At 42.7% G+C, this 26,082-nt stretch overlaps 1 protein-coding gene across 2 annotated transcripts in view; it reads right to left on the bottom strand.

Moving 5' to 3' along the window:
* sesn1 (sestrin 1) overlaps window positions 1–26,082 on the bottom strand; it is a 53,089-nt gene that overhangs the window by 2,040 nt on the left and 24,967 nt on the right. The window contains exons 1-8 of one of the 2 annotated variants that reach the window (XM_056404698.1): window positions 3,052–3,291; window positions 2,168–2,233; window positions 1,859–2,059; window positions 1,577–1,759; window positions 1,050–1,286; window positions 565–819; window positions 282–472; window positions 18–162 (exon numbers count right to left, since the gene is read on the bottom strand). In XM_056404698.1, the coding sequence (XP_056260673.1) occupies window positions 18–162; window positions 282–472; window positions 565–819; window positions 1,050–1,286; window positions 1,577–1,759; window positions 1,859–2,059; window positions 2,168–2,233; window positions 3,052–3,153 (1,380 nt within the window). In that variant the 5' untranslated portion in view covers window positions 3,154–3,291. Of the gene's footprint in view, window positions 1–17; window positions 163–281; window positions 473–564; window positions 820–1,049; window positions 1,287–1,576; window positions 1,760–1,858; window positions 2,060–2,167; window positions 2,234–3,051; window positions 3,292–26,082 lie in introns of those variants that run through there. The other variant, XM_056404697.1, reaches the window with a different exon arrangement.

Here is a 26,082-nt window from a genome sequence, read left to right as displayed (position 1 = left end):
TCAGAATCTCATCTCACCTTCTCGGAGTGCTGAAACTGCCTCCAGAAACTCTCATACATTCGTTTGGTGGTCTTCTCAGGACTACACACCATGGTCTTAATATAGATCTTAAAGCTTCGGTCCAGAAGCTGGTTTATCTCCCCGTAATCATAGTCATCATACCTGCGGATCACAGAAAAACAGAATGTTAAAACACAGTTGCAACAGTGCTGATTAAGCAAAATAGCACACACTGCAAAAATAAAACGCTACTAGAAAAAACCGAGTATCCAGCCACTGACCTGATGCCAAACATGCAGTGGATGTAGTTCCAGATGGCCCTACGCAGCATACTGGTGTCCACATCCTTGTGTGTTGCCATGGTGTTGTAGGTCAGGTTGTAGGCCATCTGGAACTTCTCGTCCAGCATCTGACCAACATCAGGATACAGTCGATTGACCAGAGAGAAGCCGTGATCCTCCCAGCTGTAATCCTGCAGAGAGGAGAAAAAGCAAGTTAACAACAGATCTCTCTTTTTTTCTTTTGCATATAGTACTCTTTATTCAGGCTGTATTTAATCTATACCTGCACTCTGAACGTGGGCACGTGCTCCCCCCTCCTGGAGAAGTCCTTGTAGCCATAGCTGGGGTCCTCAAAGTGTCGAGAGATGTCTCTTGAGGGGACACACTCCTCGTCCTCTGCTGTGACCACCAGCATGCTCTCAGTCTTCTCCCTTTCGAAGCGGGTTGCCATCTCTTCTTGGCTGGCCTCCTCGTCATCGCGGCACTCCTGCAGCTGCTTCATGCGCTCCATCAGCACCTCCACCTCGCCACACATCTCCTTAGAAACAAAGATCAACATCCGCGGTTAGGAACGAGAGTCATACAACTTCTTAGCATCTCAAAACACACACACACAGGATGTTAAGTGCATGGATCATACCCGCAGCCTGGATTCAAGTTTCACACGAGTTAGAAAACCTTCACATGCTCCAACTTTTATCTCTCTAGCTCACTGCACACACGCACACACACACAAACACACTCTCTCTCTGTCCCATTACCACTCACCTGGTTGCCAAGTGGATCGTCATGGTGATTAGCGTGACCGTTGCCGTTGGCAATGTCACACACGCAGTACTGGCTGAGGGAGGGGGGTCTGAAAGTGTGTCCACCGTCGCAGTGAATCTCTGGCGTGATGCCGCAGCCGAATGTGAACGAGGCGAGGGAGTGGTAGTGTGTGAGGAGGACCACAGCGTGGATTAGCTCCGCGAGGGACCAGCTGTGTTCCTCAGCCTTCAGGAGGCGCTGGAAAAAATAAAGGAAAAACTTGTGAGTGATGCTAACTGGAGCCAAATAATGACTTCAATATCACTGACCTTTTAGGAAGTGGGAAAATATGTTTTCACCCTTCTAATCCACTTTATTGACTCTTCGTCTTCCTGCCTCAACCCCTATCGCCCTCCAGCCCCCCCCCCCCCCCCTCCCGGTCCGAGTTATACAGCTGTAGCTATACCCTAGCCTCCACCCATGATCTCAGACTGTTACATAAGACTTTGTGTCCACATTAACCCTCCAGACCGTGCCCCTCCTCTCACCTCGATGTGTTCCTTAGTGAGAAGCCAAGGTCGGTGGGCCAGGATTTTGTTGAGCTCTCCGAGCTGCTGCAGTTTCTGTGGTGCTTCATCCAGGCCGTTTAGCCACTTCAGATCTCCCCCGACCTGGAGGAAATCGTTCACATGCAGGTTGACCAAGTAGGAACACTGGTGTCTAGCTGCCGCCTGCAGGATCGGAGGAAGAGAGAGGGTTAACCACCACTTCACATAAAACTGGACCCACAGTTCATTTGAGAATTCACAGGGGATTGGATGTGGCCATACCATGATGCCGATGTAGTGTCGGTAGTGCAAAGATAGGGGTCCATCCATCTGCAGCAGGTAGTGCTGCGTCCGGAGAAAACTCTCCAGGTACTGTGGGTGGAAGCCCATCACCAGTGAAATGTTGTCCAGACGGCCGAGGGCTGCAAACGCATCCTCAAATATCGACTGTGTCCTGGGGTCCACTTTACTGACTTGAAGAATCTGACAAAAGCAACAAATTACAAATATATTAACTCAAAAATTAAATCTAATATCTGTAACAAGGGTAATTGTTTTTAATGTCTAGCAGGATCACAGGCTGCCCCATACCTCTTTTTCAGGGATAAATCTGCTTGGTCCGTTACCTAAGGGTCTTGGGATCCTTACTCCCAAGTCCTGCAAGACAAACAAAAAAAGAGACAAACGTACTTTAAATATCAGAGGAAAGCAGAGAAGCTTCTAGCTCCGTCTGACGTCTGAAGTCTACTGTAGCCCCGCTACTGTGACTTCACTGCCTCACCAGAGTCGCTTTGTTTGTCTGACACTAGTAAAACTCACGAATATTAGATTACACAGAAATGTACTATTAGAAAATGCGATTACAGGTTTTATCCGCTGCAGAAGCATCATTCAACTCTTGTGTCACAAATACACTGACGTATAAAAAGCAGGATTAAATGTTGATTAAATGTTTTTTAATTAATGAGATATCCAAACAAGCTAAGTGACTGCTTGCCCCTCATAGAAAATTAAAGCACAAGACACCTTTGCATCGTCTCTGTTAATGTCCTGTAACTTTCCGCTGCTTGTCGAGACATGTCTACCAGCGGACACTGTCCCGCAGAGCACAATGAAGCAGATGAATGAATGACCATGAAATGTGTATTATTCAGAAATGACACTGAGCAGAAAACATCCCTTTAAATGTGTCACTTAAAGGTCTACTTCTTTTGAACTGAAACCATGTCAAGAAATGAAACGTAGAAAAGGTTTCTTGCCCGATGACCACAAACTCCTCTGACTCGTAAACAAGCCAGGACAAAAGACTGCACTGCAGCTTGTTTGTTCAAAGGCAAGACAAAAAAAAACATGTCGCACAAAAACATCAATAATATGACACAATTTTCCAATTAAGCCCCGACAGTAGATTGAAGCTTTAAAAACGGTGCATTTTATGAGTGTTATTTGTTCCCGAAGCCCTTTCTTTCTCTTACCTTTTTGCTGAGCCGTTCACAATGGGTACATATCTTTAACAAGCCTGTCACCGCAAAAGAATTATTTTCCACGTTTTCTGACGGTCCGACCGCGTGCCTCATCTCGTGCCCTCGCTTTTATGCGTCTAATTCTTATTAAAAAACGTCTCCTGGATGGCTGTGTCCTCCTCTCTTTGTTCCTTGAGGCACTGGGTAAAGTGCTCGGCAGTCAGCTGTTGCAGCCCTACAGCAGAATACCGTCCTCCTTCTCTCATACATTCGGTAAATAAGTCGAGGCTCGTGTGATTGACGTGCTCAGCGGCCAATCGGGTGGCGAAAACAGCCTCTGGGCATCCAATGGCAGCGGGAAGAGCACGTGGGGGGCGGAGCAAAGTGCGAGGATAGAGGGGGGTCCTAAACGTGAGCAAAGAGAACAACCCCCCCCTCCAAGAAACATCATCACTTCTCTCTCCTTCTATTGTTCCCTGCTGCCATTGATCATGATATAGAGTTCACTGTTATGAATTGCACTCTGTATGCTAAATAATGGCAGCAATCAAGTCAAGGTGACTGCTGCTTGATTTTCCTATCCAATCACTCAAATCAATAATGAAATCAATTATCAGAGCATGGAGAAACCACCATGCAATGATACTAGAAATAGTTCTCTGTAACATTGCCAAATGCAGCTGGAAGTGGCAGGCGCGTTTGTGTGCTATCTGTGCGTTCATCGGCACATTCAGCGAAAACAACAACTCAAAGTCAGCTTAGAGCATGCAGCAGCAAGCCCCCCCCCCCCCCCCAAACTGAGCCCCAGCTCTCCTTGGTAAGCAGCAGAAGAAGGTACAGGACTGCTGTGCAAAGATCAGCATCATCAGCACACAGCGAGATGGATAGCTGCAGGACCTGCTGCAACAACAACAGCCCTTCAGTTAGTGGTTTTGCACTGCAGCCTATCAGACCACAGATAATGCCATTCCTCCACCAATCAGCCCGGGCTGAAGGAGTCCTTTAAAAGGCAAGAGGAAGCAGAGATAAGGAAGGCAGCTCTTATGGCTTTGTTTATCACAGCTTGACAATAACACGTTCAATGGAACAGTGTATAACTGGTTTATCACACCACTGTGGTTACAAAGTCAATAATTACTCAGAATTATATCTGATGAGATTTAATAAGAACAAAACTGTGTGCTGCAAATTCTATATTACAGTATAAAATCCATCTTACTTCATTCAGGCAAGTTGACGAAGTTATTTTTTGTGCCAGAAATGGTACACTTGTCTTTGAAATCCCCGGAAAACAACAAATAAAGAAGTTATATTGTCATGTAAAAGACCATGCAAGTCAAGTGTTGTTTCCTCTGTGGATTGACAGAGACCACATTACTAAAGCCTCCACATATTGGCCTGTGTTTGCACAGACACACACATGCACATCTGTGCATCATGTTTCTGTGTGAGATTTCAAAATAACAAGCAAAGATTCCACAAAGACTCATTTTATGGGGAGAAAACTACACAATAGTTCTGAGTGTTTGTAAGATACGACACTTGGTTCAGTTCATCCTTACTGCAACAACTCTGATTTCGTAAGTGTATGGGTGAACTGTGAGGGGATACCCAATAAAAACCAGACAAACAAGTTAAATTTGGAAATAACGAGTTGGAGAGGAAGCCAAGAAAAGGCAAGTCTGCCCCTGTGAACTCTGATCAAGAGCCTACCCAGCCAGTTTGGCAACTGACTGCAAGTCCTCAGCACCAATAACTAGATAGCACAGTATTCAGCAGGTTCATTGTGTGGATCCACCCCACCTACCCACCCACCCATACACACACACACACACACACACACAACACACACACACGTACACACCCTCCTGCCCCCACCCCCCACCCCCCCAGCAGACCCTCTCCTGATATCACAGGGCTGGGTGCGGGGCAGCGGTAAACATGTTCCCAGGGCTGGAGTCAGCACTCCCAGGGCAGCCGGGAGCCCCATGGCTCAGCAAAGCTGCAGAAGAGGCTGGTCAGCGTTAGGGCTTACGACACACCAAACCTTTTCACATAAAAGCGCTTAGGCTCGGGGGTCCGGCCTCGCGGACAGGGCCAAACACTATTGTCAGAGTGCACGCACTGACTACTTTGTGGGGCTTTACTGTACTCACACCAGGGGTGTCTCTGTGTGTTTCTGGGATTCAGGCAAAATGCTCCTTCAAAGATTTCACTGAGGCTGAGATTACACCTCCAGTTCATTTTCTTTGGTCCATCTAATAAAGTTTAAATTGAGGATTTCATTGTTTTGCCAAGCTAATATTACGACCTGTAAGGCCTTGCCTGTTCTAAGACAGTTGTTCCCAAACTTTTTTGCTTGTGACCTCTTAAAACAAAGCAATGTATACTTCTGACCCATTGTTACCACCTGCACTTGTGCACTAGTTGTGACCATTTAAGGGTGATTTTTTTCTTCTTCATTTCAGTTTAGAGGCATGATGAGGTGAAAAAAATTATTCACTAGAAAAAGGCAAAGATTAGCAGAAAGATGGAAAGAAAATTTGTGCACCAGAAAAGTGTTTTTTTCTGGTGCTTGTCCTGATAGTCATCTTGCGGTAACTCAGCTGTATCTCGCAACCCCTTATGGGAGTCCCGAGCCCCTGGTTGGAAACCGCTGTTCTATGGTGTCCTCTGAAGTTTGTTCAGAACATAGTGTGACATGAAAAACCGCACTGCAGGTGTCTCAGGAGAGTCTGAAGACTTACATCTTTCTGCATCTCACTTATTTCATGTCACCTTGATCGAGTTTCAATGGCGTTTTACTTAAATGGCTAATTGCTAAACAAAACTAAATTACTAAATAAGGAAAATATCCAAAGATCAAATTAACCACTCCAAGCAAGCTTGTTATGAGCTTGCTTCAATGAATGAGCACGTAGATGTTCTGTTAATCACTCGTTTAAACTTACAAGACAACACGTCGGCTCAGAGACTCATTAGCTGTTGCACGAGATAAACCAGTGACCTTTTAGCTATGGGATGTCCACTAAGCAGCCACACCACCCTGGAGATGTGACTGTGTATGTGATGGGCGTTTGGAGTACAGAGGTTAGGACAACACTGGGAAAATAAGTTATGATGAAGATTAGTTGTAACAGTGTGTATATCATCAAATAGTGATCCGGTGGAGGAAAGGCCTGAGCAATTTCTGAGAGTATTGCACTAATAGTAATAAAATATTTCCCATTAAGAGTAATAGGGAAAATTGTTCATATTAAAAATGTTTTACATATATTCTTTCATGGCCATTATAAGAAGCAGCTTTTTCGTACATAGCTCATACATGGCTACCCAGCTGAAGCTATTAATATGTGGATAGTAAGAACAATAGTAGTAGCTAGCAATACTCTTAAGTGTAAATATGTGACTTTTAAAAGAAGAAATTTTACAATGTACGTTTTACAAAATAGAAGTTAAACTCATGAGAAATAAAAGCCACTCTTGTTCAGTTCAGTACTTTTACTTTATGAATCCTCTCTCTTACACTACATTTTAACATTTGCCATTACCCCGACCTGCTTCTTGTGGGCTCACAGGCTGTTGTTCAGAAAATGTTACATTGCCTCATTTTCATGCATGAGAAAAGTGGCCATAGAAAGTGGATTTGTACTTTGCATATGGGAGTATCAGCATATACAAGTTCAATGGAGGGAAGAGCTGGGAGTAATAGTGTGGGTGTAGTGTAGTTGGTCATATTTTGATGAAAAATATCACTGACTGGAACACACCGAGCATAAAGATTGATGGGAGAAGAGTAGGCAATGTTGTAAGAGTGATTTGACAGGTTTATATGGTTGTTTTTTTCTTTCAGCAACAACTTTTATTACTTTGTCACTACTGGAATCCACTGGGTCCACTTTAAATCAAAGCTGACCACCGCCTCTGTGCTCCATGAAGGTACAAAATACAGTCTTTTACAGCCACTTCTCAGACCTGAAGAATGCAGTATCACTTCGAAAAATAAAGTGTGAAACCAGCTACAGAAAAAAACACATGTAGCAAATTCAAAAACTGACACTGAGGCATTTAAGGGTCAGTAAAGTGCACCAGAAAACAGATAGTATATGTGCAACAGTGGGAATGTTGTTGTACCATTTTACAACTGAGTTATGCAGACAGAAATTACATTGCTGTACCATGATGTACAAAGGTGGACACTAAACAACAGGTAGTTTAGAAAAAAAGTAGCTGTTTCATTAAGATCTGTCAAAATAATTAGTTCACTAAACTTTTTATAAGTAAACAAGTATGGCAGCTACTTTCTCAAATGCCCACAAAAACAGTTGTTTTTCCTTTATGAGTGCGGAGCAGAATTAAAAACAGCCTTAAACCAATAAAAAAGGATGATAAAAGCTAATAAGATTAAAAAACAGAGAGGAAGCCATGGCAGATGTAAACTCAGCACATATGTGTCTCAGCGCTGTGGCTGCTGTGTTTTTTCATGCAGCAAGACACCGAGGGAACCGCAGAAACTGTGGGGATGTTCAACAAGTGGCAGAAGTCCACCAGACCAGTTCAAACCTGACCTATCAGTGCACAGAGGAGAGGAAGCAGAAAACTCGCGAACACTGACATAAGCCTAGCAACAGGCTTCCACCAATCACAGGGCAGAACAACAGTTTCAGGAACCAATCTTCTGTGCTCTCTCTCTCTGCCTCTCTTGTTTCTCTGAGAAAAAAAAAAAGAAAAGGAAAACAAGAAAAAAAAGTTCTTCCAAGGTATGAAGTTCACTGAACAACCCAATCTGGTCTGTTTCACAGAAAGCAATTTAGTAATTTAGCAGTTTACTCATGTATTTGCCCAGTTGTTATTTTTGTCTGTTTGATTTTCTCAGACGAAAAGTGTCAAAACAAACGTCCCCTAACTTTACTCTTTCCATGTAAACAGATGTGTGTGTGTGAAAGCTGTAGTCAACTTATTTAAATACAACACATCTACAGATGAGAGTTTAGTTTTAAACTTTGATACAGCCAAAGAATGAAAACTGCAGACTCAGAGGGTATCCCCCACCCGACTCTTCAAACACAGCTCTGGGTTCGAGCCTGTTCATCTATCACTGAGCATTTAACTGAGCAGACTGGAGGGTTAACCCTTACCTGTCCCGCAGGCCACATCCTGCAGACTTTGCACTCATGTTACAGAGCAGTCACCAGCCTCTAAAGCTACTGCTAAGAACCTGTTGATCACAAGCTTAAGAGTCAGACTTGATGTAGTATAATATCAACCATGATTTTCATTTGATGTAAAGTCTTATGAGCCTAAGTTGGATCAGTGTGGGAATTAACTGGACAAGAGTTGCCTTTTGGCCCTCTTTGAGTGACTTTTGGCCCCTTTTCTTCTGCTTTTTTCCCAGTCGCCTCTTCTCTGATCTGTGTGTATTCTGGCAGGCTATCAGAGAGTGGTCTCGCCAAGCGCCGGCTTTCCTGAGAGGAGAGGCGTGCCCCCCAGACCATCGGGTCCTGGACCAGCGCACACCAACACTGGGAGGAAGCAGCGTTCCCTGGATTCCATGAAACGCAGAGGAACTGTGGAGACCTCAGGGAGCATGTGGAAAACAGAAAAAAAAAACAAAAAAAAACTACAAATCGAGGGGAGAGAGGTATCTGGGACAAAAGATAACTTCTCTTTTATGACTTTATACTGCACGGTGTAAACATGCATACACACAATTCCCTAAATAATCTATAAGCGGACTACAATCCAGGGGAAAAGGCGTTGGCCTGCAACCCCTGTGAGCACGTGAGGAAGAGTGAGTTCCCGGGGATGTTATTCTAACAGGGAGAGGGCAGCTGTCACAATACAACAGAATCCAAGAGAAAAGATCCCATAGAAAAACAGAAAATACCAAACCCTCCCCTGCTATCTTTAGCCTGATATGACACAGCCACCACGAATCAATGAAAACTCACTAATTTTTCCTCTTTTCCTTCTCTGAAGTTTCCCTATTTCTATAAAAAAAACAACTTAAGCTGTGCTTTGACTCCCGCATCACCATAAAGTTTACCGATTGGAAACACAGAAAGATAACACTGAGGGGCGAGTCCAGAGGTGTTGCCAAGAGTTCAAATGACAAAAATCTTGTCAAGTGCTGCAGTGAATGTTTCAGATACATGCACGGTGAAATCTAGGGCAAGGTTATCTCTACTACTCATGTTATCCTAAAACATGGGACCAACAAAGCTGACCTTATATCAGCATTGAGAAGCTAACAGCCCCAAAGAAAACAGCTCCTCTGGCCTGACGCTGCTGTATGCCTCCTGGCACGCACAGCTGTTTTTTTCTCTCTCTCTCTCTCTCTCTCTCTCTCTGACAAGACCTCCGCTCTGCTGACTGAGCAAAAAGTGACTCATCCCACTGGGAACCCGGCCAAAAAGTTTTTGATCATCACCCTATAATTCTTAATGGGCATTGTAAACCCTACACAAAGGAGCTAACCCTTCACCTGTTTCTGTGAGAAACAGAAAGACGATGATTCACTCTCAAAAATACCAAGAAACAAGTTCATTACAGCATCTTACGGCAGACAACGCTCCAACTAGTAATCAAATGTGTGCCTCTAAATCAAAGCCCATAAAAACTTAATGAACCGTTGAGCCTAGCAAACAGTTTTATTATTTCCATGTAGCTGTTCACAGAAAACAAGAGAGTCAATAACCTCTTTTTATATAACAGAAAAAAAAGAGTCGACAGTCGTGAGAGAGCGATGATCCAGTGTGAGGTATACCAGCTTAGACAGCAGACAAAAACAGGCGCTGATAAAGTCTGATGTAATATATCACAGAGGCTTCATCAAAGATTAGAAACTATTGCGCTCTGCATTAATCTGTATTTCTGTCTGTTCCTGAAGCCGGTTTCACTTCTGCCCTTCTCCGTTTCCACTATCTATTCTCTCTGTAACCTTCACCGATATGTATTTTGATTGCAAAGAGGAGGGGATGTGATACCGCTCTACTTTAAAGGGGGAGGAAGTGATATGGCCTAATCGTCGCCCTCAGATCCATTTTGGCCGTGTCCTATTACTTCATTAATAGGCAATGAGGCCCGGTACTGAATGGCAGAACAAAATGGCTGGCAGAGCCTCATTTGAGTGCGATGTCACGGCAACTGCCCCATTAATGTTTAATCGTTTATGAAATGTCTGTTTGATTAGGTAGAAACTCGATCACCTTGGTCTCTGTCCTCTTCACTCATCATCACTGACTCAACATTTCCAGTAATTTTAGAGATTATTTTAAGCAGCTGATGCTTTGGATGACATTGAACAGAGGAAACAGAGGAAATATGGTATAGAGTGAGGGTGGAAATTTACATGACAAGTAAAATGGTATTGTCAATTACTGTTTCCTCTTAAATCTTCCCCCATATTCAGTTTAAGATAAAGGGACTGAGTGCATTTTCTATGTGACAGTGTACATGAGGTTTTGTGCACGGGGTTATGGTTGGCCATTCGCTGGGCCTTGTTGTTGCACTTATCGCCTGTTAGGCTGCCAGATTTCAAACTCGAACATCTTAGTATTTCTTTTGCAACAATGGCTCCTTGGTTTCAGACAGTGGTAGACAGAAGCAGGTTTCCCATTTCTAGCTGGCGACTCTTTTCCAACTAAATCAACAACTGTTGTTGGCAGATTTGATCAGCTGTAGCGAGCTAGCTAATTAAGCTGATGTTAGCTCCAGGAGGTGGTTGAAAACAGTCTCAGGTTTCCAGCTGAGTGATTTTAAAACAAGAATCTTATAAATGGGTCCTAAACATACACTTGATGGCTATATGCATTATATGAGGCTAAAGGATTGAGGGTAAAGTTGTATGAAGAAGAAACAGCATTGTTATTGTTGCAAGTTCAAACTCTGTTGGGCTGCTTGACTTACATACTTGGACAGAGGTTAGATTTATGCTTTATTGTGTGTATTTATAAACAGTTTTTGCTTTTAATGTAACAGAAGATTTACTTGGTAATGTTAGCAGCACACAGCTGCTAACATTGTTCAGGAGAAGGGTTCAACAAATGGTCAACTGCATAAATCTTCTCCCTTCTCCCTTCTCAGCTTTTTTTTACTCTCCCGGATAAACTCTGTTTCCAAAAATATACAGAAACATCCAGGAATCAAAAAAGACCGGTGAAAGAGACAAAGAGACAAGTCTGGATCACAGTGTATTTACCACACTGATGTAAGTACACAAGAAAGTGTACAGATTATAGCTATGGACTGTTCACCAGTCACAGCCCTCTCTCTTTCCTTCAGTTCACTTCAGCTCCTCTCAGATGTCCCATTTAGTTTTTCTTGCACCAAGTTCAACTTGAAAATATAAAATATACACAGCAAAGCCGTGCGAACTCATCGTGTGCAATCACAAGAGGAACAAGTTCCAACATACACAAACTCATGGTACATGTACATGCACACGGTCCTCTTGAGTCTATATCCAGTGACTTCCTCAAATATGAAAACACAAGCACGTGACATGAGATCATGAGTCTGTACTGTCTAAAACAACAGTGGAAAAATGCAGAAAATGCTTACCTAGGCACATTATTTTCTGGGTCTAAAATATGTCCATACATCCTACCAGTTTTGCAAACACTGCATTCTGGGTCAATCATGAGTCTCACAGTAAATTAAAGTCATATGAACTTATAATAACTATTCAAATCTGTAAAATAATAAAATCCATGATAAACAAAACTGGAAAAGCAACTTTTTCTATTCTCTTAAGAAAATATGTTTGCTTTTGTATTATTTAATGGAACAATTAATCTATCTTGAACTTTTTTAACCCCCATTTAAAAATGGACTGGGTTAATGTGTAGGATTTGTGAGCATGCTGGTTCTTGACTTTTACAAACTCTCCATGGACCTCATAACCCTGACAGAAGTGTGCCTGCATTGTCTGTCTGTGTGTGTGTGTGTGTGTGTGTGTGTGTGTGTGTGTGGTCCTCTCCGTCTCATGCCACAGGTAGTGTTAGACATATTTGCTCTGTGGTTAATCAATTACAAGCCTGTGGGACCAAGAAAAGAACAAACCAACGGCTGAAAATCTTTCATAACATTCCCCTTGTGGACTCCAGCCTGATTTAAATATCTCACTAACTTTCAAGTGTCAGCTATAATTAAGAGATAAGATGGCATCTCTCCAGTGTAGCATACAGTGATTACCAGTATCCAGGCTAAGTGAAGTAAAGTGATCTAACAACACAACACAACAGGTTCGTAATAACAGATGATGTCTTTTAAACTACAGAGATGGAAAAATTGTCTCAATTAACTGTGGAGCTTTAAAGAAGCTATTTGTAAGTTTTGCTACATGGCGAACATTAGCATAAACAGCCGTTTACTTACCAGTATTGCCAAGAGCTTCAGTCATTGTTGCGTATAATACGTCCTCTGAGCAGCACTACTTCCACAGGGCAGACTTGACGCTAAAGTGACTCAGTATTGGAAAGTAACGAGATGGTCTGGCTAGACCAGGGCTAGTTGGTTAGCATGACTCTAACTCTAACTAACAAGAGTTGACATTGGCGTTGCTTTTCCCTGCTGGAGACAGCTTTTGGTGAGTAAAGGAATGAAGTTTGATCGATGAGTTTGATGCTGAACTCACAACATCTCTTCTAGACTGGTAAGTAAACAGCTGTTAATGCTAATGTTGCCTATGCCGTAGCAGCAAATTTTACTCCTAATTGCTACTGATTTTGTTCCATAGCCAAATGCCAAATGTCATACTTTTTGACTACATACATGCAAATATAAGAAAGGGCAGGTCATCTCAATTAAAATCTTAATTTCATACTTCTTAGCAAAACTGTTACAAACTACCACTGTAGCCAAATGTGTGAAGTGACATCCCTCATCAGTGATTATGTCACACTTAATGGATGTTGGGGTTAAAGAGGGCATTAACAATGAATGAAAAGATGGGGGTGGAAAGAGTGATGAGAGTGATAAAAGGACAGAGGGAGAGGATTATTTGACCAGTGTGCAAAGAGAAAGCACCTCGTTCCTTATCATGGATAAGTAAACATCCCACACCGTCTGGAGTGACATCATTGTCCCAGAGAATCAATAACCAGCCACTTCCTGTACAGCGGGAAAAATCGATGCCTCTGTACACTAGATTACCTATCTGTGCCCACTCACCTGAGGAGAAGCACACACAGCACACAACTAATGCACACACTGTAATGTAGAGCACATACACAGGGAGCATTAACAGAAACAAACCCACTGTCACAGTTTTCACCAAGGGAAACAGTATTTGTGCGGCTTCAGTGCAGAGTCAGCCCATTATGGGATTAGTGGCAGCCACAGTGCAGTGCAGGCCTACTGTTGAAGTCTAAAGGGGATAATGGCTCTGCCAAATCAGATTTCCATCAGGTTTCCCACACAAACATACACACACCTAAAAACCCAAGGCAGCATGGCTCAGGTCCAATCTGCAAATCTCCCAGATCCCTTTGCTTTCCTCAGAAGCATTTGTCAACCTCTATTCCCTCTGCTTGTTTTTGGCTCAATCTACAGTATATCATTATGCAATAACAGCTGAGTTGAGGATTAAAAGGTAATAAAAACTGAATAAGTGGAGCCTAACAACATTTTGAACCACACGGGCATTTGGCATCACTCAATTGTGTCACCCATAAAAGAGTGTCTGGTATGGGGTCTCTGCTTTAAGCACCATTGACAAAACTGAAGCTGGATGTGCTCACAGGAGTCTTTCAGCTAAGCTAGAAAAAAAAATGCATGGCTCCCGGCTAACTGACAGGACTGGATGAGGGATAATGAGTAACTGAGCTCAGTACAATCCCCTCATCACCTGTATGTGTGAGAAAGAGAGAGCGACATGGCATGCAACAGGAAAGAGAGGCAATAAGAGAACGAGACAGAAATGGAAACAGCGGGTGAGAAAAATATCAAACAACACAAGCGCTGTTTCAAATCGCACAAACTAAATACAGCCGGAGAGAAATGTGTGAACACAAAAAGTTAAAAACTGACTCGCTCAGAAAACAAGAAAAAAGCACAGTGTGTTAACTTCCTGAAGTGACTAAGATGAAGATACATTTGCTGAGTGGGTGTATTTTTTTCTACACAGTGTGGGTTGGGTTTAATTATCACATTCGGTACTGTGTATTTCTCTTTTTGAGAGCAAATTGTGTGGTTACCCACAATAGATCTGTCAGTATTGGTTTTTGAAGGTGTATCACAAATATGAACAAATATGAACAGTGGAACATGACAACCTCCTCTCTTCTTCACAGCGTGCACTCACCTGGGGCGCCATCTGTCTGTTCACGTCCTGCTGACACTCCAAATGCTGTGTTATAACAGCACAGCCAAGATGGGCTTATGGGTAAAGATGGTGACCAATCACCCGCTGACTACTACTTAAGAGATCCTTTGAATGAAGGAACGCTTTCCTGCCTTTTGACTTTGGCTAAATATTGATAGTAAAACATTGATCAGAAGCTAATTAGCTCAGTTAAGCAGTGGCAAAACACTCTGAGTTTAAGATAGACTAAATTAGATTGATAGATGAAACAGTTAGTCTGGCTCTGTCCAAAGAATTTGCAAACCAGCCCCTGCAAAGCTCACCGATGTGTTATATCTGTTTTTTTAATCTGTACACAAATAGAAAAGTAAAAACCAACTCCTTTTGGAGAGAGTCAGGCTGCTGCCTCTTGGTTAACAATCTCAAAGATTTTCTTTTAGGTTTACATTAAGTTTCAACCCTTAAGAGTGATATGTGTATCAGAAGGGATCAATAAGATACAAATCCATCATCCAGTTTGTCTGTGTTGGTAATTAGCCACATTTATTTCCTTTCATTTCTGTTCCTGCTGTCATATAACTCCTTCTGTTCATGAATCAACTGCTTGCATGTGTAAATGAATAAAAACATTTTTGAATTTGGTCACATGAACGACATGGATATTTAAATGGCTTTGAATAAAAATGACACAGCATAATAACAAGACAGGTCCAGGGAAAAAAAATATTATGTAAATGTATAAAACTAACACTTTGTTTGGTTTGTTTTTATGTTCCATTTCAACCTGTCCTCCGCTAGCTTTCCCTACTTGTGCGTGATGGCTGATGATGAGCCTGTTTCATCCAAAACAATAGTGTGCATCGATGTCTGTGTCTGCGTGTGATCATGCACACATGTCTGGAGAGGAAATCTATTCTCTTGATGCACCGGAGCAAAGTTTTGGCCTGTTGCCTATAAATCTCTGACCCTCCACTCACCCGCCTGCAAGGCAGAGTCAGCTCACACCACACCAGGGACCGTCCTGCTGGGTGAGGGTGCGTTCTCTACGGGACTCCCACAGGAAAGCTTCACACAATACTTGGTTCTCCTTGAGGCTGACACGCACACACAAACACACGCACACAAAGACACACAAGATGTATAAAGGCAACTAAGCGCACACACGGGGACAGATCAAGACAAACTTCTACACACACACATAAAAGGCAAGCACACAATCCCTCTCTCACATGTTGAATGCAGTGACCTGGCTCACACACACACACACACACACACACACACACACACACACACACACACACACAGTCTCAAGTAGACAATGGACAGTGGAACTGTGCCATAAGAGAAGGCTGTTGTCCAGTCACTGGGCAACTGGGGCAGCAGATGGTCATCTTCCCTTCCACTAACACCAGTCAGGATAGAGGGAGGGGGGGAGGGGGGGGTGAGGCTCAGCAGAGTGGCCTCTGCCTCCGAGCGAACACCTTTCACCAAGTACATGGGAATGACTCAGCCATAACCCATAAAGCAAATGAGCTGGATACTGATTATCTGACAGTCTGCACAGAGTTACGGCGCAGAAATGGAAAGTTTACCAGGCCCAGATGTACTGAGTGAAACACACAGTTCGCCCAAGGGAGGGTAGACTGCGTACAGCAGTGTTTGAAATGAATGCCACAGGCTGAAAAAGTCAACCAAACCAACATGGGTAAACCACAAACACAGCAGAAAAGAGCATGAGACGGGCAGAGAGTGAGCTTTAGTGCAGAAAAGGAAAACTAGGGGAAAGGTCAATTCCAACATGAAGAAGAAAAGAAAAAAAGAACAGAGAGGAAGGTTTCATATCCTGTTGACCAGTTGCTGCCTCTCAGCGTGAAAGTTTTGATTGGAGAGCATGCATCGGTTTGTGTGTGTGAGCGTGAGAGAGAGAGACAGAGAGAGACAGAGAGAGAGAGAGAGCGAGAGAGCGAGAGAGAGAGAGGAGGAGGAAGAGCCTCTAGCTTACTGTGTGCGCCCTTTAAAGCACTGTTTATATTCTTTGCTCATCTCAGCCTACTTTAATGGAGCAAAAAAACAACAACCCTGCATTTTTTCTGTCTTGTATTTTCTATAGCGTGTCGGGAGGCATGTTTTGGGGCGGCCAAACCCATAACAAGAGTCATCTTACATAAATAAAGGACTTATTGGCTGCGGCAGGCTGGCAGATGCAGGACAGACATGTGAGCTATTCGGGCTTGTGTGTAAAAAGATGTAAAGCACAGAAAACAACTTTGTATGAATGGAGTCTCTGTGTGCGCAGCAGAGTGCGTCTCCTTAAAAAAAAACATGTTTGTTCGAGAGAGTTACATCACAGTGGAGGTATGAGAGAGGGAAGGGTCAGAGAGAAAGAGGGAGAGAGCAGGAGAGAGGTCAAAGAAAAGCAAGGGGAAGAGAAAGTGACAGAACAAACAGGGAAAGTGGGACAAGAAGAAAATGGAGAGAGAGGCAGAGACAGGTGAGCTGTGACAGAGTAAATGGGTCGTTAGACATAGAGGAAATATTGTTACGTAAAATCAGTAGTTCACCCAGTCTCACCCTCTGGACAGTTTTCTGTCTTTTCAGTCAAGCTGTTTACTTCTCTTCTGTCAATCAATACCCGTCTTTCTCCTTCGCTATTCATCTTCCACCCGCTTTCCCCTGTTCTTCCTCTCCTTTGTTAATTCGCTTCCCAGGCGCCTTTCATCGGTCCCCTTGAAGCAATGCTCCCTGAGCGTTGTTTTTGTCACTGGGACAGTTAAGAAGAATGTGGTCAAAGCAGGATTCACAGCACGCCTGAGGGCCGGCTGACGCATTAGTCATCTCACTGAGAAGCAGCTCGGCTCATGCCCGTGTTTGTACGAGTGCAAGCAGATAGTTAACTTGTTAAAAAGGTGAAGAATTACTGTAGTACGCACCTGACGTGTCATGTCTCTTCTGAGAATCAAATGAAGTACACAGAAAACAAAAACAATTGGTTTTGATTGTGCCAATGGGCCTGGGACAAAACCAAACCGTAAAGCTTTTTTTTTTTTTTGTCTCCCTAAACGGTCTTTCTAAGAACGTGCTTGTGGATTCCTGAAAAGCCGGGGGCCCATCTGCATTTCAGTGCTCAACTATTTCAGCAGAGTTTGAAAAACAACATCATGTGCCAAATGTAAGTCGACTTTTTTCATGCATTTAACTATGACACTGTAGGGAGTCGTAGAAAATACTGTAAGCCACATCCTATCGTTCTCATTTTCTCTCCTCGCACCCCCCCCCTCCCTCCCACCACCTTCAGTATCCCCCCTTTACCCCCTCCTGGTTGCTCCCTTCGCACAAACACAGCTCTGAATAACATGTCTTCAGATTGAGAGAGTGAGGCAACAGAGGGCTGGGGGTAAAAAAAAAAAAGATAGAGAGAGAGAGAGAGAGAGAGAGGGAGTAGAAAGGGAGAAGGGGGGTAAACCTATATAGTAAGCCATGTTTCTTTCCCTTTGGGCTCCCAGCAGACTCAGCTTCAGTTTGATAAATAGCAGGCCCCCTCAAAGCAACAGATGCTACAGCTCAAACCCCAGCAAATTCGTCAGCTCTGTGAAAAAAAAAAAAGCACAAAAAAAAAAAAGCAGTAAGCCCTGAGCCAAGGCCCTCCACGGCTGTTCCACATACTGACAGCCTGCCTGCAGAGGAACTGCGAGTATGAACAGCACAGATGGAAAACAGGGCCCCCTCTATACGACTGTGTAGCCCCCCGCCACGAAGACAACCCAGTTATAGTGGGCCCTCAAGTCCCCAGATATTGCAGGGGAGGCACCTCCAAAACAGTGACCAAAACACCCCCACCCCCCACCCCACCCCCACCCCACCCCCACCCCCCACCCCCCACCCCACCACCAAACAAGGTCACTGCACTGCCAGCTTTCTGGTCAACTTCAAGGCTTTTTGCATCATTTTCTCCTTCTTGTATCTGTGGTTTAACACCACAATCATTGCTACTTTTCTTTATCAAACAGTCTTAGTTACAAACATTCACCCTGTGACGTCCAGGCATGTCCCCGCACTGACACTCCTACAGCTCAAACGATTATACAGCATGGAATCAATTGCAGAGGGAGGAGGCAAATATGTTTTCCACGCTGTTTTCTGTGAACACTGAAAAACACTGGCTGCTAGAAAAGTGCTTTTCCATCTGAAGGCAAATTGTGTTTTCTCTTTAGAGCCAGACAGAGGCCTTTCTTTGGGGGATTGTTTGGTGTTTTGTGGCCCATGTAGGAGAACGTTTGTTCTGAAGTGGAGTTGTGAAAGTTGTTTTGTTTGAAAGTAAATGAGAGAGACAGGCAGTGGTTGGGATAGTTAGGAACAAAGTTTGGGCTGCGAGGTGCAAAAGAGGTGTTTGATTAGGAGTGTTGATGCAATCGGCCCTTCTTTCGTGTGAGATTTAGGGGGGGCATCTGGGTGCAGGGGGGCTCATCATCTCATGATCTTTACAAAAGTCAGACTGTCTATGGGCCTAGACTGATTCTTTATACCGTTTTAAAAATATTTTCAGCAGCAAAGAGTGGCATGGTTTGTCTGCATCTTACCAGGCACATGACAACTGTATTTCTGTATCTGTCTACTGGTTGCTTTCACAGCATCTGCTTTTAGGAATGTTGCTATATTCTTCCTGTTTTTATTTTGCCTCTGTCTGGTTTTTATGCACTGGATTTTCCATTTTAAGACGGATAATGAACTTTAACACTGAACCTTTAAGGAACTGCTGTTGCTGCTGCTGCTCAGTCAGCTCTGGCATGTAGGACATCTGTCGTGCCCTAAATTTACCAGCTATCTCTGTGTGATTGTCTGTGTTGGGAGTGTGATGAAGTGCATATTTCCCAAAGTGCTTCACAAGAGCTCAGGAGTCGACTCTACCACAGGGCAAGATAAGGGGACATGTCTTCCTATCAGACGACCCCATGGTTTCTATGGCAGCCACACATGGAAACAGTCCCATGACCTCGGACAGGCCACAAGCCAGAGCAGCTTCCTGAGGGTCAACATACAGTTACACTGACCAGAGCTTTAAAAACGTGAGCCTGATCCTGTCTGTCTATATACTACACCTCACTGTCAGCATCCACCTTTAATAACCTCCATCCGCAGATACCGTTGCACAGACATTTATAATCAGTTTTGGTTCACTCTCACGACTCATAGTGTCATGACAGGAAGATTTTTTTAGTGACTAAAGAGTCACATTTCCCTCAGGAGCTGGTGAAGACCAAATCAAGAATACTGGACTTGCATTCATCAGGTATCTACACGACACAACTTCAAATAAATGCTATGTTGCTCTTTATGTGTTGTATGTGCAACTGTATTATAACAAGTTCACCATGTCAACCAAAGAGGTGATTATATGTCATTGCTGATAGCTTGTTTCAAATGCTCCGAAGTGGCCAGAAAATATCAGTTACCGCAGGTTAAAGTTCCCAAAATGGTTGTTAACCACTGGAAAAAGGATGTGAAATCACAATCAATCAAAAGTGAGTTAACAGATGTATAAATAAAAGGCGAACAGACAACTGATGCAGAGTGTTCTCTACATGATGTCTGAAGAGACCTGTCAGAGACTTGACATGACCATCTACCCCTGAATTTAACTGTTTTCAGGTGGTCACAGTAGGGCATTTCGTTTCTCTCTTCTATGAGTTTGGTATTCTGTGTGTGTCCAGTCTGATTTCATTTATGTCCTCCAGTCTAGAAGGCCTGCACGTTGTACAGAATTATTATGTTTCATCTTTTGCAGGAGCAGTTTGAGTAAATGCTGCTGGACACCATAAATGTTTGCTACTTCTCTTTATCAGATCATTTTAGTTATGAACATTCCCCCCTGAGGCGTCTAGGCACAGCTGCATGGAAACTTCATTTTAATCATTCTGCGATTCAAATTGCTTCCCTATGTTTATTCTACTTAGGACTCAAATACCTAACTTATCAAGGTGGTACTGTAAAATAAACAGTGTGTATTGTTTAATGAATATCTAGGAAGAGCATGCATTTTCTGTTTTATAAGCTTATAAAGACTAATCAGTTATTGATCACTGCATGGCCATTGATAAATTGATGAAAGCCACAATCAACTTGTTTGCCCACGTTTGTGGATGGACAAAAGACACTTGACTGGTTGCCAGTAGCTTTCAATGTGCTTACACACAATATAAACATAGAGCTAAACCAAGACAACTGTAAACATATATCTGTAAACTAAAGGGCAAGAGCTAGACAACAAACATCCAGTATCTAGATATAGATCAGATTGTTGGTGTTAAAGTAAAATGCTGGACTAAAGAAAAAAAAGTTTTTAAAGTTTGCAACTCTAAACCCAACTTTTAAACAATGCACATGTCATAGCATTATTGGGCCATATCTAGTGAACAACAGATTCTGTCTTTATCCAGATTACAAAACAGCAAAATAAGCTTTTTAACAACAGAACAACAAGCAGCCAATAATAAGATTTTTACGGGTCAAAACAACAGCACCCAGATGGGAAGCAGAAGCATTCCTCTGTGTTGCAAGAAAACTGATGTTTCATCAGTGATGGAGAAGTGCTAACCACATAAACACACAAAGATTTTCCTTTTTTGTTTGTTTTTGCTGTGTCTGAGTCAGCAGATTTGACCCTGTCACCTCTCGGCTGGTATCGGTGACGTATGGGACAAAGTCTGGTCTAGTGGGGTTGATGAAAGAGGTTGAACAGCAAGAAACGCCCGCTGAAACCAAAGAAAAGAGATAAAAAAATTCAAAGCGAATGGATACAGGCTGGTTTGTGACTGGATTTTCACAAGCGCTGTCATCACTGTGTGGGAAAAGTTACTCCGTGTCTTATCTGTGTCTGACCTCAGAGGTGTCAGGCTGTGGATCACATCAAAACACAGCAGAGAGGCACTCTGTCCCAGTTTCCATGTGCACTCTCATCAGCACCTGCACCTGCACATGTTTAAAGAATACTTGGGTACACTGTCGAGGTACATGCCAAAATATATAGTCATGTACAGCATATTTCATAAAGTTGGGAGACATGAAGGAAGCCTGACGAAGATTGTGGCAGCACAGGAAGGAAGTGGAACACACCCCTGGATCTGAACAGGAAGCAGCCAGGAAAAGAGGACTCTGACAGGACACACACACACACACACACACACACACACACAGAGAGAGAGAGAGAGAGTTAACGCTGTGTGAGCTCCAGTTATGAGCCTGAAACTGACCATTAAATAAATTTATGGAGTGTGTTCATAGAAAGGCAGCACAAGAACCTATTGCACAGCTGTGTCCACAAGCTTTCCAATTCATTATTTTCATTATTTCATTACTGTAGAAATTGTTAAAATAAAAGTGTTCAGTTAGTCCAGTTTAACAGCTTATGTAAGGGGTTTTTCTGCCAGGGAAAAAATAAATTGCTGAGAAGTAAAAAGCAGTTTAAAGAATCTCCCCACGTCTTTGCAGGTACCAAATTCAAGCAGTCAAAATATACTAGCATCACTGAATTTCTTGACGACTGATAAAAGGACAGACTGAAAACTGCTAACATCGCTTCTCACAGCCTGACAGGTGAGTATGTTAAGAGTATGTTGCTAACAGACAAGCTACACAGATGTGGGATTCATGTTATCCTTAAATGGAGTTTTAAAATAATGTTTTTATGAGACAAAACCTTTCAAGGAGGAGGGGGATGAGTAGACGGATAGTATCTTGAGGAAACCTTCCAAATAACACTGGTCCGAAAGCGTTTGTATTTTTAAAAATAATAATAATAATAATGCCAATGCGGTACTACATTCAGAACATCCAAAATGATACAAAAAAGACTGATGCAAGGTGTAAGAGAAGTCCATAGATTTCAAGAACTGCAACACAGAACAGAAGTGATGATAAACTATATCAGATTTTTTTTCTTCTGTGCCTTTTTACCATTTGCTACCATTTCTTGTTGAAAGATTATACCAACAGTCTATCTATGTATCTTAGCATAGCCCCCACTTTCTTACTTGTTACCACAATCTTCACAGGTTGTCAACAGCAAAGACGGTTAAATATATTTAAATCAAGTTGATAGTACACATTAGTCAATATGACTACCAAGCGCCATAGACTTACAAAACACTAAAATACAAGACAACTGTTGACGTCCTGTTCAGGACAAACAGTCAGGATAATGAATAGCTTGGATAGATGAATCGCTGAGAAGTGCATTATATTCATTTTGAATGTTTTTTACTGTATCTATGCATTTTAGTAAAACTCAATTTACACAAGCCCATGAACTCAAAGCCTGACGAGACAGACAACATATACACAGCTGCATAGAGATCCTCAACAATGACCTGAGGCGTACAATGCATGTTGACAGAGAGAGAACACACGCTCACACTCACACACAGTTAAATAAGCAGAGTCAGAAAAGCGTTGCCTGGGGTCTAGGCGGAGTGCTGTTTCTCACAGGCATGTTAATGGACATGTCACCGTGGCTGCTCCCAATATTCTTCTTGCTGTCCTCTGCAGGGTCAACAGAACATCGTGTCCCCTCAGGACAGGGCCCACTCTGTCTGTGTGTGTGAACATGTGTTTGTGGGTATTACGTGTGAATGTGTGTGTGTGTCACCTGACTGTCACCTGGAGTCCCTGCTGTGCTGCACAGTAAGTAATGATGAGCTAGTTCCTTCAGACACAAACAAACAAACATGTGTCTCATTAATTTCTAGATAGCAGCAGGGGTGTTTTTGCACCTTCGTGTCAAATGGAGGTATCCGTCTGATGGATGCGGTGTGAATGATGAGTAGTTATGCAACAGTTCTGAAACTTCAGGACTTTAGACTGAAAGAACTCTTAGTTCATTAATAAACTGTCTCAGATTGCATATTATGTCATGAGAATGTAAAGTACAGTCTGCTACAGTGCCTTTTCAGCAAATTTTCTCTGGGTGATGCAGCTCTTTTCAGAGTGTCACCATAAATGTAATGGCTACTTCTCAGTCACGAGATTTAGATGTAGGGAGAAAAAAATGTATCTTAAGTTCATCCTTCCTAAATAGTAGTTTGACCATTTAATCAACACAAGGTCTACTTACTCGCTTTTAAAGAGTAAAAAACTGACTGTGCCTCTACCATCACTATCTAATAAATGCAAAATGCCAAAGAAATAACCTTCAGTATTTTTGTGCAAGTCCATCCACTGATGAAGACAATGAGATGCATTTGAAAGCTCCAGGATATTTTTGTATCTTAACTTTGTTTCCTTTAAAAAGGAAAGTGACCAGTGTGACTCATTTTGACATTTCTGGTTGGAGTGAGTCGGAAGCAGCACTGGTGGCCTTCAGGTGTCAGTATGCAAAGTGTGCGTCAGCGGTCGAACAGTGCATCTGAAAACACCTCCCCTCCAAATTAACACTTTAAACACACTAATTATCTATTAGCACACATCCTGCTCTGAAGTCATTACAAGCCATTTAACGTCTTGCATGTAACTGCTGCTTGAGGAAAAACAGAACCTGAAAAAACTAAATCAAAACAAGGGCATTTATATTGTGAGACCGGCGTAAAAGTTTCCACTGAGACCTGTTTACACTTAAACTATGTGTGTATGAAAACTTCTGAGAGCACAGAAGACAAAAACAAGCACCCGATGTCAAACGGTGAGAGTCTTTAAAATGAACATGCACGTGTGGGTGTGTGTGTGTGTGTGTGTGTGTGGGTGTGGGTGTGTGTGTGTGTGTGTGTGTGTGTGTGTGTGTGTGTGTGTGGGTATATGAGAGAGAAAGTGTCTGTGTGTCTTTGTGTAACATTTTCCTGATCTTTGCTGCGTTGTCTAAAGCAGCTGCACGGGCTATCTGCCAAAATAACCACTCCCACTCTATCCTCTCTCGCTCTGTCTTTTCATTGTCTATTCAGCATCTCCAAATGTGCACATGTTTTTTTTTTTCCTCCTCCAATTCCCAGTATTATCTCACCTCAGTCATCTCCCAAACTCCCTATTCTTCTTCTTTCCCCCAGACTATCTCTTCCTCCCTTCCTCTTCTCTTCCTTATGGAGACAACAGAAAGCAAACCCGCTGACATTGATAAGGAAAAGACCTTCAACGAAGAAAGACCCATATGCTAATGCAAGAAAAAACACACAAAGTCGTGCAGGCACGCAGTTCCCACTGCCCAGTGCTGCTGTTAGGCGGCTCCACTCTTTGTTTGGTTTCTGGTCCTTCCCTTTTCCTTTCTCCATGTATTTTGGCTGTTCCCACTGTAATATCAGTATCCAGTGTGTTTTCAGTACTCGAGATGCTTCACTGTGCATGTGTGTATTGTCGTGCCCCAACTGTGTGTGTTAAGAGGAAACGCAAAAACATAAACTAGAGGACGTATCAGTGTAGGCCGGTGCAGAATGTCACACAGGAGCATCAGAGTACCAAAATAAACCCCATGCAGCCGTCACTGTTACCCCTGGGTTACATAACACTGAAGGGCTGAGGTCGGGCACATGACCCTCAGTAGGTTGCACCTTAGGTCATTTACCGAGGGAATACAGTTTATAATGTATGTTGGCATCTGTAACTATACTAGCGACATAGTATCAAAACATCTTAACAGTTTGCTGTAATCTGTCAAGCATATTGCCTTTGTTCAGAACATTCGGTAAAGTCTTGTCCATGGGAAAAGCTGTATTTCTATCCAAACTTTCTAAACACTAAAAACAACACAAGCACAAAAATAAAAAGACTGTCTGACTACAGTTTGACAAGTTTTCCTTCTTTAGCGTTTAAAGCCAACAGTCACAACAGTGTTGCTTTTACATGGAAATAAAGAGGCATTTGTTTTATTTCATATCAGGGAGGAAGAGCTGGTTTGGTATTTCTCAACATCCTCAGACCGTGCAACGCCAGGTTTTATCTGTTACAATGAAACTGAACCATTAAATAGTCTGACTGTTCCAAGCCAATAGCAATTGCTTGGTGATTATGTCAAGGTCAGCATAAAAAATCTTCCAAATTCTAGCCGTTCCAGGTTGTGGCCAACCATTTTTATAATTGCAGTCTCAATGCCAAAAATGTTGCAAAATGTCAGAAACAACCACAAGACATATTTTGCCAAAGACAATAATTATGCATCAAATCCAGCTGCTTTCTGGCCTTTCAAATAATTTCATACCATGAAAACTGAAATATTAAAATCTTAGTCAGCTGTGTTTCCTCTCCATAACGTGCCTCAGAGCGTGCAATTTAGGTGACTACACAGTCGACCGATTCATTGATTTATAAAGGCTAGCACGTTAGCACTTTGCATCGCACAAAACTGCAGAGTGCAGGCAGAGTCGGATACTTCGCCGCCAGCACTTCAACATTTTTATTGTTTTTGGCAAACACGTTCTTATTTCCTCTCATTTTACGCCGGAGCACCAGACAGCACCGACAGTACCTGAAGGCAAGATGTTGGACTTATTAAATAGTATGACTCATCTCCTAATATTACCTGTGGCATAACTGAATGTTTGGCATCTGTGCAGTTTGTTGCATTGTGGTGTGTCACGATTTGTGGCTTTGAGGAGTTGCTTCATGCCAGTTTAAAATCACAGTTCAGAATTACTCGACATTTCCTTTAAATGAGTCTACGTTTGTCAGGGCGTGTTCAGACTAACAGTGATTGCAGTGGCAGTGCTATGAATCTTCAGTCCTTGTCAGTTGTCAGGGAAGTATGAGAATGAAGTTTGGAAGCA

This window comes from Seriola aureovittata, chromosome 19, assembly GCF_021018895.1.
Source record: "Seriola aureovittata isolate HTS-2021-v1 ecotype China chromosome 19, ASM2101889v1, whole genome shotgun sequence".
Classification (NCBI taxonomy): domain Eukaryota; kingdom Metazoa; phylum Chordata; class Actinopteri; order Carangiformes; family Carangidae; genus Seriola; species Seriola aureovittata.
Note: the sequence above shows the minus strand (reverse complement) of the source record. Positions and strands in the feature narration are given on the sequence as shown.